Source organism: Cantharellus anzutake, assembly GCF_015039405.1.
Source record: "Cantharellus anzutake strain C23 chromosome Unknown EI90scaffold_91, whole genome shotgun sequence".
NCBI classification, from domain to species: Eukaryota; Fungi; Basidiomycota; class Agaricomycetes; order Cantharellales; family Hydnaceae; genus Cantharellus; species Cantharellus anzutake.
Genome location: NW_024067041.1, coordinates 285,655 through 302,974, shown reverse-complemented (window position 1 = coordinate 302,974; position 17,320 = coordinate 285,655). Strand labels below are relative to the sequence as shown.

The 17,320-nt window shown below is 50.2% G+C and overlaps 5 protein-coding genes and 1 non-coding gene across 6 annotated transcripts; 2 read left to right on the top strand and 4 right to left on the bottom strand.

The window, feature by feature from the left end:
• Positions 1 to 36: 36 nt before the first annotated feature.
• EI90DRAFT_2683552 (branched-chain alpha-ketoacid dehydrogenase) lies at positions 37 to 2,444 on the bottom strand. Its single transcript, XM_039053462.1, has 12 exons — positions 2,208 to 2,444; positions 2,091 to 2,132; positions 1,953 to 2,023; positions 1,859 to 1,901; positions 1,650 to 1,804; positions 1,223 to 1,592; positions 1,134 to 1,172; positions 970 to 1,087; positions 585 to 923; positions 496 to 531; positions 413 to 444; positions 37 to 363 (listed from the first exon to the last, which is right to left on the bottom strand). The coding sequence occupies exons 1-12, from the start codon at positions 2,409 to 2,411 to the stop codon at positions 334 to 336; spliced, it is 1,479 nt and encodes a 492-aa protein (XP_038910025.1). The 5' UTR covers positions 2,412 to 2,444; the 3' UTR covers positions 37 to 333.
• A 1,490-nt stretch (positions 2,445 to 3,934) lies between these two features.
• Positions 3,935 to 6,232, bottom strand: EI90DRAFT_2978613 (uncharacterized protein). The gene is made up of 5 exons (XM_039055941.1): positions 5,942 to 6,232; positions 5,667 to 5,874; positions 5,240 to 5,601; positions 4,067 to 5,192; positions 3,935 to 4,004 (listed from the first exon to the last, which is right to left on the bottom strand). Exons 1-5 carry the CDS (start codon positions 5,969 to 5,971, stop codon positions 3,982 to 3,984), a joined length of 1,749 nt encoding a protein of 582 aa, XP_038910024.1. The 5' UTR covers positions 5,972 to 6,232; the 3' UTR covers positions 3,935 to 3,981.
• Positions 6,233 to 7,095: 863 nt separating this feature from the next.
• On the bottom strand, positions 7,096 to 8,538 carry EI90DRAFT_3020823 (uncharacterized protein; the record flags this gene model as incomplete). The annotated part of the gene is made up of 2 exons (XM_039057553.1): positions 7,096 to 8,286; positions 8,347 to 8,538. 2 exons carry the CDS (start codon positions 8,536 to 8,538, stop codon positions 7,096 to 7,098), a joined length of 1,383 nt encoding a protein of 460 aa, XP_038910023.1.
• Positions 8,539 to 9,160: 622 nt separating this feature from the next.
• Positions 9,161 to 11,407, top strand: EI90DRAFT_3082394 (cupin-like domain-containing protein). Its single transcript, XM_039062005.1, has 8 exons — positions 9,161 to 9,298; positions 9,411 to 9,506; positions 9,683 to 9,785; positions 9,965 to 10,074; positions 10,135 to 10,386; positions 10,467 to 10,532; positions 10,600 to 11,153; positions 11,268 to 11,407. The coding sequence occupies exons 1-7, from the start codon at positions 9,262 to 9,264 to the stop codon at positions 11,124 to 11,126; spliced, it is 1,191 nt and encodes a 396-aa protein (XP_038910022.1). The 5' UTR covers positions 9,161 to 9,261; the 3' UTR covers positions 11,127 to 11,153; positions 11,268 to 11,407.
• EI90DRAFT_3082392 (uncharacterized protein) lies at positions 11,046 to 12,376 on the bottom strand. Its single transcript, XM_039062004.1, has 4 exons — positions 12,345 to 12,376; positions 12,219 to 12,291; positions 11,713 to 12,165; positions 11,046 to 11,650 (listed from the first exon to the last, which is right to left on the bottom strand). The coding sequence occupies exons 1-4, from the start codon at positions 12,356 to 12,358 to the stop codon at positions 11,279 to 11,281; spliced, it is 912 nt and encodes a 303-aa protein (XP_038910021.1). The 5' UTR covers positions 12,359 to 12,376; the 3' UTR covers positions 11,046 to 11,278.
• An 83-nt stretch (positions 12,377 to 12,459) lies between these two features.
• Positions 12,460 to 12,551, top strand: EI90DRAFT_t244. Its single transcript has one exon. It is a non-coding gene; the product is annotated as a tRNA-Leu (tRNA).
• The last annotated feature ends 4,769 nt before the right edge of the window (positions 12,552 to 17,320 follow it).

Here is a 17,320-nt window from a genome sequence, read left to right as displayed (position 1 = left end):
CCTTTTATTGCTTGTTTACAACGCCGCGTTTCCCCTCAGTGCACGGCACGGCTGGAAACCGGGCTTCCAAAGGTGGTAGCCAGATTTCGTGGAGTAAAGTTATCAGCATCGTTGCACATGGGGGCTTGTTGATGCGAACATAGGGACATGAGCAGGATCGAAGCCAATATGCCACTAGGTTGAGTAGAGTAGAGGGTGAACCCCTTTTGGGGACGTGCATCGCTGCGTTAAAAGGCTATTCTAAAAAAACCCATCCCTTTCCTGGTTCAGAGGCAGCTTCGGTAACTAGGTTATGACTGAGCAAGTAGGTTGTGGATAAGACTCTTTCTTGCTTCACACCTCTACCCCTTCAAGATTGGTGCCCTGTTAGAACGTCAGCATTTACTTCACCGCCTCAATGGACTCTGCACACAAGTTTTGGTAGTCGAAGGTACACATCTGTACCTGTTAATGGGGAATTAATGCGAAGAATCACAGTCTCGTGGGAGTACCCACCCCATCCATCTAGTGATGTAAGCGACAATGACCCCCCTGCATTGGGATGTTGAGTGACTACCGTGAAATCAGAGCCCATTACTACTGACCAAAATAAGTTGCATATATGTTGCTCATTGGCAAGCCAAGCCCTATCCGCTCACGCCCCCGATCGTGACTGGATTCCAGGCGCTTTGCTTCGGTGGCACCAGTCCCGAGCCCCGCCGCGCCTAATCCTCCGTGCTGAGCTAGAATCTGAGCCGCCTTATCTACTGGGAGTAACCGCTTCAGTTGTTCCCCAATTGTCCCCACTATGCCTCTCTTCAGATGCGAACTAGCATCCACGGCATCTCTCAAAGCGCCGAGTCGCTCGCTTTCAAGGCGTGCAGCATTACGCAAGTGAGAGAATGAATATAGACTTGTTGGGTCCGGCGTTGAGAGGCCACCACCTGAAAAAAATGAGTAACTCCTTCGAACCCTTGAGGAGTAACTTACCATTATCCGAAATTCTTAGGCTGATGTCATCAGTTGATGCTACTATTGTTACGCGGACGTTGCGTTGTCGTGATTCCTGGTCGGAGGGATACTTGAAGGTGCGCGTTGCCCGAATGGCCTGGCATAGGCATTAGATCGCAATTCTGTTACAACCATAAACTTACATTGTTCAGAAGTTCAAAGATGACATAGTCCAAATGTTCCTGTAGAACGTCAATTTAGCTGTGCTCATTGCGATCTTACCTGAAGATACCTTTATGTAAGAGAACCGTGCATCGATGTGTCCGTCAACGATCACGTCTGGGAAGTCAATGACCTTGTCTACATTCGCCACCTCTGCCTCATGCACATTTCTGAGCAGTGACACACAGTGGTCGATGCTATTCCGCACACTAAGGTTGGTATAGATTATTCCTACGTGATCGCCAGGCGGGCTTCCCATCCTTGAATTTTCACTTGTACTTCCCTTCAGGGACTCAGTAAGAGCAATGTGGTGCTCCGCGAGAACTCGCCGTGATATGCGCGAAACGAGCATTCTTCTCATGAAGGAATCGAGGTGATCTGGAGAGAGATGATGCGATGAAAGAGATAATCCTAGAGAGAGGCGGGGTATCACGCCAGCGCTGGAGTCCGCATGGGGTTTAGATTACTCCCCTAAATAGGGACAGTGGATAACCTACTGAGCATCCAACAGTGTCCTCAACAGAGCGCAAAACTTTTCATTTTGGCTCAGGTCATTGACTGGCGGGAATCGACGGAACCTGATGAGACCGTTGTATACAACTCTCTTCTGACGAACGCGTAATTCTGACCTCTCAAACGCGTCCCAGTACAGCTGCAACCATCTATGTGAGGATTGGCCCATTCCATCTGGTGGATTTCAGCATACCTCGTAGACTTGAGCGACAGAATCTTGGGTCACTACTACAAATCTGCGGCGCTGTCAATATCTGCGGCCAAGAATGATTTCTACACGTGCTTACGGCAAGGCTTGCATGTCACGAATGCGGTGAGCGAGACGGACAGGCAGTTCCTGTCGGACGTAATTTGCGCTCTGGCACAAGTGGTTCGTTTCATCAGAAGACATAGATTCGGTACCACCGAGTCAATCGTGCATTTACTTTGAGGAGGCGCTCGGGATCCATGGCTCGTCCAAAGAATACCTGTATTCGTGATCGGATCACAAGTGCCAAAGTTCGAGTAAACGTATATGATTCATGGGAAAGTCAAACCCATACCAACTGTCGAAGAGAAAGCCGCTTAGTCTCTCTCCCTGCGAACAACTCCAGCTGACGATTCCGGTAGAACTGTAAACCGGGATCCGAGGGCGGGTTGACTTCCCAATTTGACGTGGAATGTGACGCTCTCTCTCCAATCCAGTGCACACACGCCAGCGGGCTTTTAGGCCTCTGCAACAGCTTCAGGGTGTGGTGACTTCGCATGATGAGAACTTAGTCCTCGAGATCACGCGATTAGAAAGAGCGCGCGCCAAAATGTGCGAATTTCAATGCATGTTCCTCGCCAACAATTGGTTATCCAATATATGAACCATCTCAAGAGAATAAAAATAGACTGTAACTACGTGAGGTCCAATCTAAACCCACTATTTCGTAAGGCCCGTAGTTGATCCTCGCTGACCGGGATCAACCGCACGAAGAACTTTTTGCTTTGCGTAATAGGCCCAGAAGCAGCCCGGCTGTTCCTTGTAACCCTTCCACCCACCGTCTTATTTGCCTCCTGGCCTAAAGCAAGCGTTCGTGCCTCCTCCGCCTTTTCTTCATCTTCGATGCGTACCATCCACCGAAGACATGGGATGTAATCGAGGAATATCTCAGGGCGAGGAAGTAAGGGGCATGATAAATCAAGGAGTTTTTCCATACTAGGCAAGATTTGCGCCTGGTATTCTGCTCGTGAATCAGCAAGCTCCAGTGTCCGGCTCCAGAGTAATCGGTCTAGGTGCTTGCCACAGGTTTTAGAACCAAGCATTGTCGGGTCTAAACGCAAGGCAATGTCTGTCGCGTCGGCAAGTAGCGTGGCTGCCATTCTCTCCTCGGTATGATAGTGAATGGGAATGGTGATGGCTGTTTCTGGGTATGGCGGCTTCGACAACTGGAAACGTCCGAAAGCATGCTCTGCGTTGTATTGTTGGCTCTCCGGATTTGAATCATGTGTCAGGCCATAACAATCAATGTCCCATGCCTTAATGTCGGTGAGATGAGCATAACATTTAACTTGTACGATAGCACCATTTGGACACTCACTTCAAGCTGGTCTGCTGGACGACGGCCGATGCAATCGCTGAGAGATACAGCCTCGGATAGCGCAGATAAAGATTTGAGCGTTTCGTGGCAGTTGGGATGTTGTCGACTAGCGCCCGCGCCATTGATAACGGAATTACGGGGACTAAATGTTCCATGGAATAAATCCAGGTAGTCGGTGTCAGACGGCAAGTTGTGGGGAAAGGCTGTGTTGCAAAGGAACTGCGCATTCATAATCGCCTTTCTCAAGTCTAGCTGAACGGGTGCATCTGTAGGCACAGGATGCAAAGGCTGATCAGGCCAATTGAAGGGTAGTCTCTTTGCTTTGGTATCGTCATACAGGTGCTTCAACACCTCCGAATCCGGCAATACGTCATCCTCGCTTTCGATTTGTACGAGGAATCGGAGATACGAAGCGGCAAGGTCCACGGGACAAGGAATGAAGAAAAGTGTCATTTGGAGTGGAAGTTCCAAGTCCGGAACGAGGGAAGGATCATTGCAAGTCAAGATTACTGGGCGTCTTGATTCGCGTATAACGTTGACAACAGCAGTCCAAAAATTCCCTTCCCCTTGAAACAGGACATCTACTTCCTCCAGAAGTATTATGGACTGGTTTGCGTCCTTGGGGTCAGAGTCAGCTTGTGCAAGCGATTCCAAAAGTTCAGAAGGTTGGAGGTCCAGAACAACGCTGCCAGTGTCAGAGCAACTATCTAGGATGTTAATGGTGTCGACACCATCCGAACTTGCTTCGAGATCAGTCGGACTCAGCGCAATCGTCTTTGATGTGACAGTTCTATCAGCTTTCCATCTCGTTCCCCCGAAGAAAGCATCCAAAGCACCTTTCTTCGTTTCGACCTCAGATGCACAGTCAGTTTGACGAGTATTTGAGGATTTTAGGGTATGGTTCTTTCCAACTCCCTCGGCGAAGCTTGCAAGTAGCGAACCGCTCCGCTTGCCAGTGCCGGGGTTGACCTCGAAAACCTCCCACCCCAGCTCCTGAGCACAGGCATAGACAGCTGCCGTCTTCCCAGAGCCATGAGGGCCTGTGAGGAGAAGCGCGCTAGAAAGATTTGTCGAGAAGTCAAACGTGGGAGATAATTCCGGTGGTTGTCGAGATGCGCGTGGACCGGGGGTAGAACGGACTGGGGACGATAAATATGAATCTTCCCGGAAAGAGTCTACATCACTTTGAGGGATATCTTCTTCCCCGTCCGTATCCACAATCCAATCCTCATCGCCATATGCATCACTATGCTTCTTTCGTCTTTTCTTTGCGCGCTCTTGGACCTTGTCGACTGCTTGACGGATGGTCGTTCTCGGTCGTTTACCCCGGGAAGACGACCCTCCTTGAAACGTAACTCGCAATGCTAGCAACCACTCTTTGATATACTGAGCATTGAGTTCATTGCCGAGGACTTGATTAGCACGATTCGGTTTATACTTGTCCACCCATTGTTGACTCGCATGCGCGAATTGCCAAGATTCGGAACGGCAAGCTCTCAAACGGGATAAAGCTGGGTGCATGAGATGTTCATCCGGTATTGAATTCGAAGGGGGTCGATGCTCCAAGTGAAGTGATGTTTGAGGACTGGGTGGTGGGGTAGGATTGGATGAGGGGAAAGTGAAGGGTGGAGAAGGGACTGATTCATGCTTTTGGATATGTCTTGGAGGGAATGGGCATGTCATTGCAGACAGGGGGTCTTTACTTAATGACTGTATGTGCTGCATACCTGGAGAAGGCCAAGGCGCTTCCCTCGGTGCGAAGCGCGCCTTAAAACGGGGGAGCTTCTGTTCAGAGTGCGACAAAGACTTGACTGGGGATTGCGTGAGGTCGATGGTATCATCCTCAGTGTGGATCACTTCGTTAGCTAAAGACTTTGACTTCTTTGACAGAAAGAAAGGATGAGTGGTCCTCGTTGTTTGCCTTATCGATGGGGCAGGAGAATCCGAAATGGTGATTGGCCTCTGAAAGAAATCATTAGCTGTCAACATCTTTCTTTCGGCCAACTCACCTCAAATGGAGAGGATTTGGGCGGATCTACTTCGAGGATGGAGACTTCTCGGGAATAGCTCTCCTGACGCGCCGGCGCTGGTGAACCACGAGGCTGGACTTCAGGTGTAGAAGGCCGAATGTCCGGAAGAGGATCAGGCGCCGACTCTTCGATGGACGACCCGGCAGTGTCCCTAAACAAACGGTCAAGAGGCCCTGCAACCTTCGACTGCTGTGGCTTCAGAATTTGGATTTTCTCAGCACCACCGACGCGCCGGCAGCTGCTAGGTAGCTCAAGAACAGGCAAGTCCAAGAGAGACACGAGCCGTCTTCCGGAACGAAAATGGACCTTCTTCTCTATGGAGGGGAGTCCCGAATGTGGTGCTGACAATTGGGGAACAACGCAGTGATGAGCACAAAAATCATACGGACGCTGTTCACGAGCGCACCAGACGGCGGCGAAGGGACATCGTCCTCACTGCCAACACGCTCTCCCCCAACGCGTTCCCCACTCGTTACATTCGGGTCTCCAGTAAGTAAAGGCGACTCTTCGGCAATTTGGGCACCATCCAAAGAATCATTGGACGCGACTTGTTGAGACCTCGATTTATTGCCACCATAAAATGACGACAAAGTAGTCTGATTCCCCTTCGCTGTCTATAGAGCCAGAAAAAAGTTCACTTCCTTTCGCATCCTCCGAACTGAGAGTTTGCGCGCAACGTACCTGCTGCCTTCGTCTGCCCCTGGTGGCCATCGGTGCGGCGACTCCCCTAGAATTTCCCACGCTTGCTCACGTCGTAGCGGCATTGAAGTCTAGTTACATCGAGAGGGTAATGAATAAGTGGCGGGGAGCTTTGACAGAGCTCTTGTTTTTGTCCGTTGTTCCTTTCAGGATAACCTCTTCACTGAGCGTTGATCGTGTATAAATTTTGGAACACCTCTCCCTCATTCCTCGTCGCCAGTAATTTTAAATCAACTCGCAAACCGCCTGATCACCCGAAGCCATCCAATTCCTAGATCGAGTCTTGTACTGATATAAGGACTGGTCCATAATCGGTGGTGGTGATGGAGTTCGCGAATGGACAAACTGGCGTCAACGGTGTAGCGAACACCGGCCATTAAGGTGATCTGGCTAAGGAACCCATCGTCATGAGAAGCCCATTTTTAGTATTTATTGATCGCCCAAGACCTGACAAACACCAAAGAGTACCGTACAACATTGAAAAGAAGCACAAAGATAAAATACCGTTACACTGTACATGCAGGGTGGTTGAGAAATGTGTAAACGTGAAGCTGAGCTCATCCTGGGGCTCAAAGACAGAATCAGAAAAGGGGGAGATATTGCGCAGAATGAGATGAAGAAAAAAAAGGAAAAAAAAAAAGATGGAATGGAAATCAGAGTACCCAAAGATGAAAATTGAGACGTGGAACCAAACAATCCAGGCAGCCCATCAAACGTAAGTAGGGTGGAATATCGTAACCACGGTCGTGAATAAAGCAAGTGAACGAGAGCCGAGAGCAAAGGGATGAGAGCAGATGGGACGTGAAGAATCCGGACAAACTGGAGCAGGGCGACGAGTAAGAGAAGAGGGAAGCATGTGATGGACTAATTAGGACACAAAAGCTGAAGTGGGGCATACGACTTTTGAGATTGTCATAAGAGGTGGGCATGGGGGCATGGGTATGGCCTATAATAGATAAGCTGATTGGAACGTAGGTATTCTCTGTGAAACTGAGTCTAGTGATGTGTGAATCATAACCGAATTTGGGGTAAAGGGAAGGGATTTTTGAGTGGTAATGAGACGGATAGTTCCATCCCCGCTCTCATGTGGGGTGGGGGTGAGGGTAAACAAAAATGGTGGGCCCAATAGAGCATCTTCATCCCCAGGGACCCAATCCCGTATCTAGCCCATAAAGATTCGCATTTCTCTGTCCGGCGTACGGCAAGCCCTGCTGCCCAAATTGGCCCTGCAGTAAAGCCCCACTGGGGCGCACGACGGCATTCGGTGACATTGTGAAATTCGGGTGTTGATTCCCCCCAAGCTGGGTTTGCCCAGGCACAAATCCCGGTGCAAGAGGCGCTAGTACACGAGGTTGCCGATTAGGCACAGGCGGATATGCGTTGGGTGGTGTGTGAGGACTTGGCATCCCTCTGCCGAAACTAGGAACACCGCCGAAGACAGCCGAGGCGGTTCTGCCGTGCAATGTGGAGTTAGCGGGGCTTGATGTGCCTCCACTGACGGGCGAGTGAGGATTACTTCCATCAACCATGACTCCAGTCCCCGTACTATTCCCTGTACTCCGCAATGAGATAGTTGGACTTGCGCTCCTTGGCGGGCTCATTGGGTCCACACCCGAATTCAAACTGGGCGTCATCCCTCGATCCGATCCCGGCATAACCGTGATTCCCCCAGTCCGATCTCTCGTCGGTTTACTCTGAAAAGCGCCGAGCTTCATCATCGAAGTTCCGACCGTAGAGTTGTAAAATGCCGAAACCGGTACCGAGCGATGATCTTGATTTCCGTAGGCCATTTTGTGATCAAACAGTCCTGCAGGGGGGAGGATGCGTGGGCCCTCCTCCATGAAGTTGGGTGGCGCTGAGGGGACGAAAGTGGAATGGCTATGGGATGCAGGTTGGTGCATGGAGACGGGGAGAGAGTAACGTTGATGTGGGTTTAGAGACGGCCTCACTGGATTGGGATCATTCGCCGAAGCATCAACAGAGAAGCTCCCTTGAATCGCTGGAGCAGAGTGTGTGTTGACGATGATCGGCCTGTTGTCGGTCAATACTTGCACTGCACCATTGCGATCTTCATCGTCGTATTCGTGTTCCTGTTCTTCGTTGGCGTCGTCGACATCATCTTCCTCTACAATACTGGGAGTTTGCAAGCGCGAAGTATCGGCGCGCTGATTAAGCGACAGATCGGAGAAATGTGAATCCAGAGAATATACAGGATCGAGCCTCGAATCCAAAAACGACGGCGGAGCCTCTTCCTGTGGAGAGTCCCCTTCATACAAGGAGGGTAGGATGACATGAGCTGGAGGGGTCTCTGAGGATGATGCCCGCGCCTGTGGTATGTCATCAAAGGGTGAGTAAGAAGCAGACATGGTAATTGAAAGCATGCTCACATTCACGTCCTCAATTTCGACAGTCGAATTGCTCGTAGAACCCCACGCAGGTGCTCGATACATATATCGTTCAGCCTCCTTACGCGCCATACCCTCGGACATTTCGGAATGTGGTCCTGACACGGTGCCGGTTTTCCTCAAGCCCCGCGCGCCCATGGGCTTAGCGTCTCGTCTCGAGAATTGCCTATCCATTGACGGAGTGCGAATGGCTTGCGCCTGGCGACAGCCCGACGATGCTTGCTGGCCGTGGGTTTGAATGGGGATGGGGGGTAGGGGAGGTCGGGAGGTTCTCACCGGGGCTGTTCGGTGAGTGCCTGTGGGAAGGGGGGCAAAGATGACGGCGATGTAAGATGGGAAGTGTGGGTAAGATTGTCGCCCGCAGGATACATACACAAGGAAGATTGTTGCTTTTCTTCATGTGATTGTGTCCGTAGGCGCGCTAACACAGGCCTATCACTATGATTGATTGGTAGATGGGCATCATGACCCATAGGGGCATATTGATAGGAAGATGTTCCGGTTCCTTCAATATGTGAGGTTTGGGGGGCGGGGGATTGTTCCATTACACCCTGAGTTTTTACGTCCCAAGCATGAGAACTCGGGCGCTGATAGACCGGGAGCTGTCCAAGGTCGTTGGGGGACGAAGTCGTTCCCATCGCCCCTCGCATAGTGGGCCAGAGGGAAGAAAGATCGGGGGGGACAAGGCACTCGTGGTTTAAAGGAAATCAAATCGCTTTGCGGAACAAGGCACAGCAGGAGTGAGTAAGGGGGTGAAAATGGTCACCAGAACATTCATTGATATCACGTGCGTTATCTCACGGCAACTGATCAAGAGATTCACTAAAGGGCGCTTCTTGTTGAATGAGATCTTCGTTGCTTCTTTAACTGTTGCACAAAGGCACCCAGTCTACTGTGATGATTGACCTCGACCAGATTTCAAGAGACTACCAAGGTTTGTATCACCATGAGCTGACGAGGTTCTCGATCCGGGGCTGTGTCACACTGCTCTCGCCTAACTCAGGCTGCCCCTTTTGCAAATATCTGACTGCAATCGTTTGACAAAGAACTAAATGGCACGACGACCGAAACGTGGAGCCGACCGCCAAGTGAACTCGAGTTCTCCCGTCTGGTTCATATCGGTCGTCCTGTTCTCTTTCTCAGTGCGTTCTCCATCATGATGACTGGAGAGCTTCTGATTCAACGATATTGCTCCGCTATCATTAAATAAATAAATATATTGATGTGCCTTCCGCCACGGAATATTCCGAATCGCTCATTTAATTCAAACTCAACATCTTGGCATTTCGGGAATTACAATGATTTTCCCACGCCACAGGCGACGTCCAGGACATCGTGGCGCTCAGCAAGTGGCAGAGTGATGAATATCTCTTAAACAAGCTCGCAGATTCTGAGCTTTCCGTGGCTTTCACGCCTGATGGGTAAGTCCACCATTTTCAAATTCCGGCCTTACATTTTGCCAACCCATTTCATCGTGCATCCGATTCGTTTTCTCATTGCGCGTGTCCATCTCCTGGGTGCACGCCCGATAACGTGTGGTTTCATCGCTGGGATATGAATGTGCCTCATTCTTCACACCATCGCATGCGGCATTACGAAGCCGCGCAGACGCGTTGGTGCACGCGTCTAACGGCACAACCTATTTTGCAGAACCTCACACCCAAAAGCTGACGATCGGCCAATTACTATCACGCTTGGATCATGCTAACAGTAGGCGCCGCGCTACCTGTCCATACAGCGCTGATGCACATGGAAGTCCCACGGCGCCAGATCCTTCCTCGGCTAACCTAAAGGTCGATCCACATCCAGCTCCCAGAATGTCAATGTACACCCATGGTTCGGGCGACCCTGACCAATCAGACGCGGCGATTTCCCAATGTGCTTCCACAAGCGAGGTGTGTTATCTTCAATCTCAAAACGGCAATCTCTATGATCCCCAAAATCCCGCATCACCCAAATCGGAGATGGAGGCTTTGAAAGATGACGTGCCAATGGACGTACCGTGGGCGACTCAGGCATTAGGTGAGTGTGAGATCGTTCGTTGCTTTCCATTAGCTTTCGCGAGTCCACGTTGCTCTGGAATCAATGTATAATCCCTTAAGGACACCCCCCTGACGCCGTGAACATCTGGATTGGCGATCACCGGAGTAAGACAAGCGTCCATTCTGGTATGTGACTCCAAACCCTCATCTTCGACGTTCCAATTCAGAAGCATCTTTAAACCCAACCGATAAGATCCGTATGAAAACCTCTACACCGTCGTCAGGGGAACAAAACATTTCACCCTCTTCCCTCCAACGGAAGGCCACCTATTGTCCGAGCGCCTCTACCCACGCGCAATCTACACCCGTCATTCGCCAGACGGTCCACTGGTTTTGACTCCCCTAGCTCCAAATCCGAGGAAAACGGGACAGACCAGTGAAACGAACAATGTTGATATCGAGGGCGACGCAGATGAATGTTCAGATTCAATGAACAGCGTGGAAGAAAACATGATCTTTTGGGCCTCAGCAGACACAACCGCCCCAATACCTGGAACAAGGCCTATTCACGTAAGGGTCCATGCGGGCGAAACGCTCTACCTCCCGTCAGGTAGGTCCTTTCGTCATGGGTCTTTTTCGCTTCGATTGAGAAGCAAACGGCGATCTCGACGTCATAATTGCCATATGCAATATGTATATAGGATGGTGGCATGCCGTTGCGCAGGAGGGCGAAGAGGCGGGTGGGAAAGGCGTGGTAATCGCTGTGAATTGGTGGTATGACATGGAAATGAGGGGTGACAGGTGGATCTGGTTGAACATGTTGAGAAGACTAGGTCAAGAAAAAGGACGTGCTGCGAAGCAATAAACTTCGTCCATGTACTTATTGTCACCCACTCTTGAACCGGACCAAAAAGAACTTACATTCGTATAGGTTACAGCAATCCCTCTCCTTGCAAACATCTCAAGATGAGATACGCCGATCGTCGTTCTCTTTCGTGAGTAGGATGAACATCCTTCGCCGCTTCATCCTCTCCATCCCCCGTCCAAAGGACATCATCCAGTTCCTCTCCCTCTTCGTTCTCTTGCTTATCCGCCTCCTGCTCCTCTTCTTTCCCCACTGGACCCCCATCATCGTCCCTTCCCGGTTTGAGAATCTCGGCCCACTGTTGCGGGCTTAAGGCCACAGCCAAGATCTGATGCTGAGAGGCTTTTGGTACGATCGTCATAAGGAATTCAGTAATGAGCGGCCCATTGCCGGTCTCGGGTTGTGGTGCCGGTTGTTTCGACAGGGGAAGGTACTCTACCTACGTTATCGGCGGATGAGATCTTTCTTTGTCCATTGTACATGGTATTCTGGTGTACTCACCTCAATGATTATACCTCTTGCTGCACCGCTGGCTCCCCCAGGAGCACCAGGACCTTGCGTTACGCTCCCAACACGTACAACCCAGTCACCTGCAATGGTGTACGTATGTCCCTCAAGCAAAACTTGCGGCCCCACGCCAAACACTACGCCTCTCCCACTGTGAGCAGCGTTATTTTGCCTCGAGGAAGTCCAGTTCCCCGAAATTTGTGAAAGTAACGTGGGGAGCGCCTCAGGTGAGGGAATGGTGACGAATTGGGTGCGAGTAGGTCGAGGCGTTCCAGGGACTTGACGTGTGGGGGGTAATGGAAGCTGGATACTCGGGGGAGGTATGGAAACGTCTTCGAGGAGAGCGTATGTGTATGCTGAAGTCGAAACGGTATAGATGCTTCGGGAGGGGAAAGTACCAGAACGATACGAATGTAATGTCATGGACCACTTCCCTTCCCGTTTACACTAGGCAAAAAAATCCATGTGTGCTTCATCGGGTGAAGACGATCGTCGCGCACCATATGCCCTTTCATGATGTTGTCAAGAAGCGCTTGAAAGTCATCTTGTCCACCATTCTTCCATCGTGCCACCCTGCAATCGTTGGTCTCTGTGAGCCCATCCCTATTTCGAAGAGGTGTCCTTACCCTACAATACCCATATGAGTGTCGAGACGTTGGGAGTTGGGTGTGAACGCACAGCCATGGACATTGCGATGAACTAAAAGAGTTGACCGAGGTCAGGACGAACCTTCGTGACGTTGGTGAGATGGCCGAGTGGTCTAAGGCGCTGTGTTCAGGTTTTGGTTATAGCCTCGCAGTCTTCGGGCGTGGGTTCGAATCCCACTCTCATCACACTTTTCCTTGGCAGGCATCTAGTCTTTGCATTCTTCAGAATGTGTCATTTACATGGCACTCAGACATGTCAGGAAGCTCGGAGGGACCTCTGGAGCTGAGATATCCCACATGTTATAATCGCGGCATTGCAGTCCGATCCTCTGAGTACGATATCACAGTATTATCATAAGTAAAGTACATGATGAGCACACTTATATACATTTCTGTGTGGTGCAAAGGAACAAAGGCCAAAGCGTTAAAGCAATAAAACTCCCCATAAAAGGGAACAATAACCGTGGTGACAAAGGGCATCGGAATGCCACTTCAACACCATAGAGCTTGAAGAGCCCAAAAGGTCAATCCTCCCCCATCTTCCACACTAATGAGTGCCAAGAGACCAAAAATCTTGTTCCAGGAGTAGGTGTTGAAATGTGCCGATAAATTCCCACTACTCTGTAGCGGGTCCTACATTTTTTTTCTCCCCAACTCAATTGTCCTATGCACAGGGTCCTGTATGACCTCCAAACCCAAGGTCCATTATCTGCCCCATACCTCACTCCCTTTTAAAATATATATATGCGCTATGGCACGTTAGACTCAGACCCATATAAGAGATCTAAGATTATTAAACTGTACCTATGGCACGTTAGACTGCACCAATACATTCAGAATGATACTCAGAAATAGTAAAGAAATCCTCACCTCAGACCTGTATAAGAGATCTGAGGGAGGGGGAGTAGTAAATAATGTTCGCTCTCTTTATACATGGTATAACAGAGAGAATGAGGGTCGAACCCCCAAATATTGTTCAATAATTGCGATGATATTAGAACTGTCTCAGGTAGTCACCACTGTCAATAATCACATTATTGACAGCTGGATGACAGGGCCGATTGTTGCATTTCCAACACTCCCAACCTAGGGTCCACTGCTTATGTAACATCATCATTCTCCCCCTCTTGCTGTTGACTTCTCCTCTCAGTCTCACTGACCAATCATATCTCCTGAAAAGGCTCATGTTCACTCCTGATACAAGTGAGTTGTGGATACATCCCCAGCTACTTCACTTCTCACTGATGTACCCAGGGTTGTGGCCCTATTCTTTCCTTTCTTCTGCTGTAGTGCTTACTGGGTGGTGTCAGAGTACTGAGCTGCTCGGTCTCTAAGTTGAGGAATCTGGAGCTGAGACTGAAAGGGAGAGGGTCGGTGTCAGGGCGTGGGAAACATTACCATGACTCGCCTTAGGCGACTGTTAAGGTCTGCTGCTTCAGCGTAACAGCCCGTTAAGGGCGGGGATGACAATCGCAGCGAAGCAGGGTTTCAGCTTCAATGACTTGTTCATGAGCGTTGTGCCTCGTACTTGACGCGGCCCCGATATTTCAGAGTGCAGAGGGTGCGACTGAGTCCAGACAAGAAGCACAGGGGGTAACCCTAGTTGATTTTCGAACTAAAGTACGAGATAGTGTACAACCAGTATTTAAGTATAATGGAATGAATAGGAATAAGTCGCCAGATCTCACGGAGATTGCAGGCAGCTTTAAGAAGGATAAAAACAAACAAACAACGTGGGAGAAGGACGGTGAAAGGTTGTCTTACTATTTTGGGGACGGTAACGTTCCGTTCCCCCGTTCGCCTCAGGCCTCAGTAGGTCCGTCTAAACATAAGCTTTAATGAGCTGTATATTCAACGGGGTAGAGGTAAAAGGCTACCAGGCCTTTACAACTACTCCGAGGTATATATATGTAATTTACATATCTCGGCACAAATAAATAAAGAAATAAACACATCACTATAATGGGAATTATAGTGATGCAACATAATATAAATATCACTATAATCGGAATTATAGTGAAGTAAGGTTAATCCCTTACATCCTCCTCCCTTGCGATATTGAATCGCAGACAGGGTACAAGCATATGAAAGGGAAAGCAAGCATATTAAGGAAATATAACACTCTACATACAAAGAATGTATGCAAGCGGGGGTACACTCATTGCAGGAGGCTATAGTAGTAGTTTGTAGGCAAAGCCCACTTAGAGTTTCTCCTGGAACATATGTACCCAGCTCTCGACAACAGCATTGTCGACGATGAAGTAGCAAGTGTCAATATGACAAGCTAGAGTAACGGTTGAGTCACCGTCAAAAATCAAAAAAGGAAAGGAAAAGAACCAACAACGGCATTGTTGTTGATGAGAAAAGGCAGTGACACCTGAATTGGTCCGCTGCGGGATTGGGCACAAGTTTATAATGCCCACAAGTTTGTGGCATCATGGCTTCCACCCAGCAAGAGATGAAGCAGTCAACCTGAAGGTTGATACTCCAGTGACGGAAGTAACTCACCGAAGGTCAATGCCCCGGTGATGGCCAGTGATTCCACACCTGAAGGTTGATACTCCGGTGACACAAATAACTCACCGAAGGTCAATACCCCGGTGATGGCCAGTGATTCCAAAGGTCACTGAGGCCGCTCCTCCCTAGAGTGTTCTCTGGGAGTAAAATAATAGTTTGATATGAGTCAGCGCGATGCTGACCCACAAAGATAACCACTAAAGAGTGGCACGGGTTTGTCTCTCCTCCCTAGGCGGTTGTCTGGGGGAGTAGTTGAAAATTCAACCTAGGAATCTAGGTTAAAAAAATAAGACAAAATTTCCGCCACACTTGAATGTGGGCCGGAGTCCGAGCAGTGATCTGCTCCTCCCTAGATAGTCATCTAGGGGAGTAGAGAGGTCATTCTGTCCATATGAGTGACAGAATGGAAGCGCAGCCCATGAACTGGGCAGGACTGAGCATGTCTGATCATTCAGACACGGGTTTTTTTGTTGGGGGCGGCTTGTCCGTCGGTGGGACAGCTTGTTCACTGTGAAGTGAACAATAGAGAGAAGCCCTTTCCTTAGAAAGGGCCAGCCTTCCAGATGGGAAGGCAATAAGGAAATGAGCGCGGTGCAGAGAGGCACCGCGCATTTTGACGACCTGGCACTCAACAGTGCCAGGAAAACACAGACCTTCCCTTGGAGGTGGGGTGTCTGTTGGCAAGACAGATCGTTCACTATGCAGTGAACGACAGAAGAGAACCCTTTTCCAGATGGAAAAGCAACAGAGAAATGAGCGCGGTACAAAGAAGCACCGCGCATTTTGGGGGCCCGGCACCCAATAATGCCGGGAACACACAGACTTTCCCAGAGGTGGAGTGTCTGTGGGCAGAACAGATCGTTCACTATGCAGTGAACGATAGATGAGAACCCTTTCCTTAGAAAGGGTTGGTCTCCCTTCCGCGGAAGGGGTGGAGAATAATGAATCACCAAAATCGCGATGTGGAACAGCATCGCGCATCTTGGTGACCTGGCACTTAACAGCGTCAGGAAAGCATCCCTCTTGGCCTGCAGAGGGCCAAGGAGGCGGTTCGGATTCGACTTCCTGCAGAGTGGAGGGAGTAGGTGCTGCTGGGTTGTCAAACCCAGGAATTTCCGAAGCGCTGGGCAGCTCTATGAGCTGGCACTTGGCAGCAGCTGAAGCGCTGCCGATTCCATCTATAACCATAATAGATGAGAACCCTTTCCTTAGAAAGGGTTGGTCTCCTTTCCATGGAAGGGGTAGGGAGTCATGAACCACCAGGTCCGTGGTCCGGAGCATCCTGGTGACCTGGCACTCAAAAGCGCCAGGAAAAACGCTCCTCTTGGCGTGAAGAGGGCCTCTGAGGCCCCTCGAATCCATCCTCCCTCAGATCAGGATGAGTAGGGGGTTGGGAGTGTGTAAGGAGTATCTGGGTTGTCAAACCCAGGAATTGCCGAAGCGCCTGGGTAGCTCTATGAGCTGGCACTTGGCAGCAGCTGAAGCGCTGCCGATCCCATCTAAAACCGATGGTAAACAAGTCGCTTGGGCCCTCACAATGTCGCTAGATCGACACTTGGCTCCCACTGGGGCAGGAGAGTCAATGAGACTTTTACACAGCGAAGCGCTGGGTGGCTCGGTGCGGTCACACTCTACAACATTAGAGGAATGGTTATTCCGCCCCAAACTGGGCGGAAGGGAAGTCTCAGCATGCTTTCTAGTGTGCAAGTGAGTGGGGAGGGAAGTCGGGCCTGAGTGGCCACGGGTGGGTCAACTCGCGTTTTTGTCCGTGGTTCTAACTTTGTTGACGCGTTCACATAATACTCATGCGCTCTTGAAATAGGGAGAGCGGGCCCATGATGGTGAACGCGAGGGTGGCAGTAGGACAGACACCAAGATGCTGCAACAGGTTCAGCATCTCCTGAGATGGTACAACGCATATGAGACACGTTGCTGGGCCCTCACGGGCCCAGATCACCACTTCCAGATGGAGTGGTGTTGACTCCCACCATAGGACTGGAGGGAGGGCCAGCTGTGCAGGTGCGAGTCCGGAACTTCCTGGTTGTGAGCATCAGGAAGTGAGATCAAAGGTTCCGGTGTGAACCTTGATTGAATGTGCGCGTCGTCAGGGACAACGATGCGTCGGTTGCCAAATGGGGTTCTGGCACCGGTGTCATGGTGGCTTCCCAGATCCTGAGATTGGGAGGGGTTGCCTCTACTCTGAGGCACAGCCTAGGTGAGCGTGCGTCTAGGAACGGCGCATGCGCGATTTGCGCGTGAGAACTAGGCGCAAATGCGCGTTGTCGGGCTAGACAACGCGTGTGGGATACAGTAGGGTTCCGTCACCAATCGCGGTGCCGAGATTGTAAAAAGGAAACTAGCTTAAAAAAGTGAAAGGTTGTCTTACTATTTTGGGGACGGTAACGTTCCGTTCCCCCGTTCGCCTCAGGCCTCAGTAG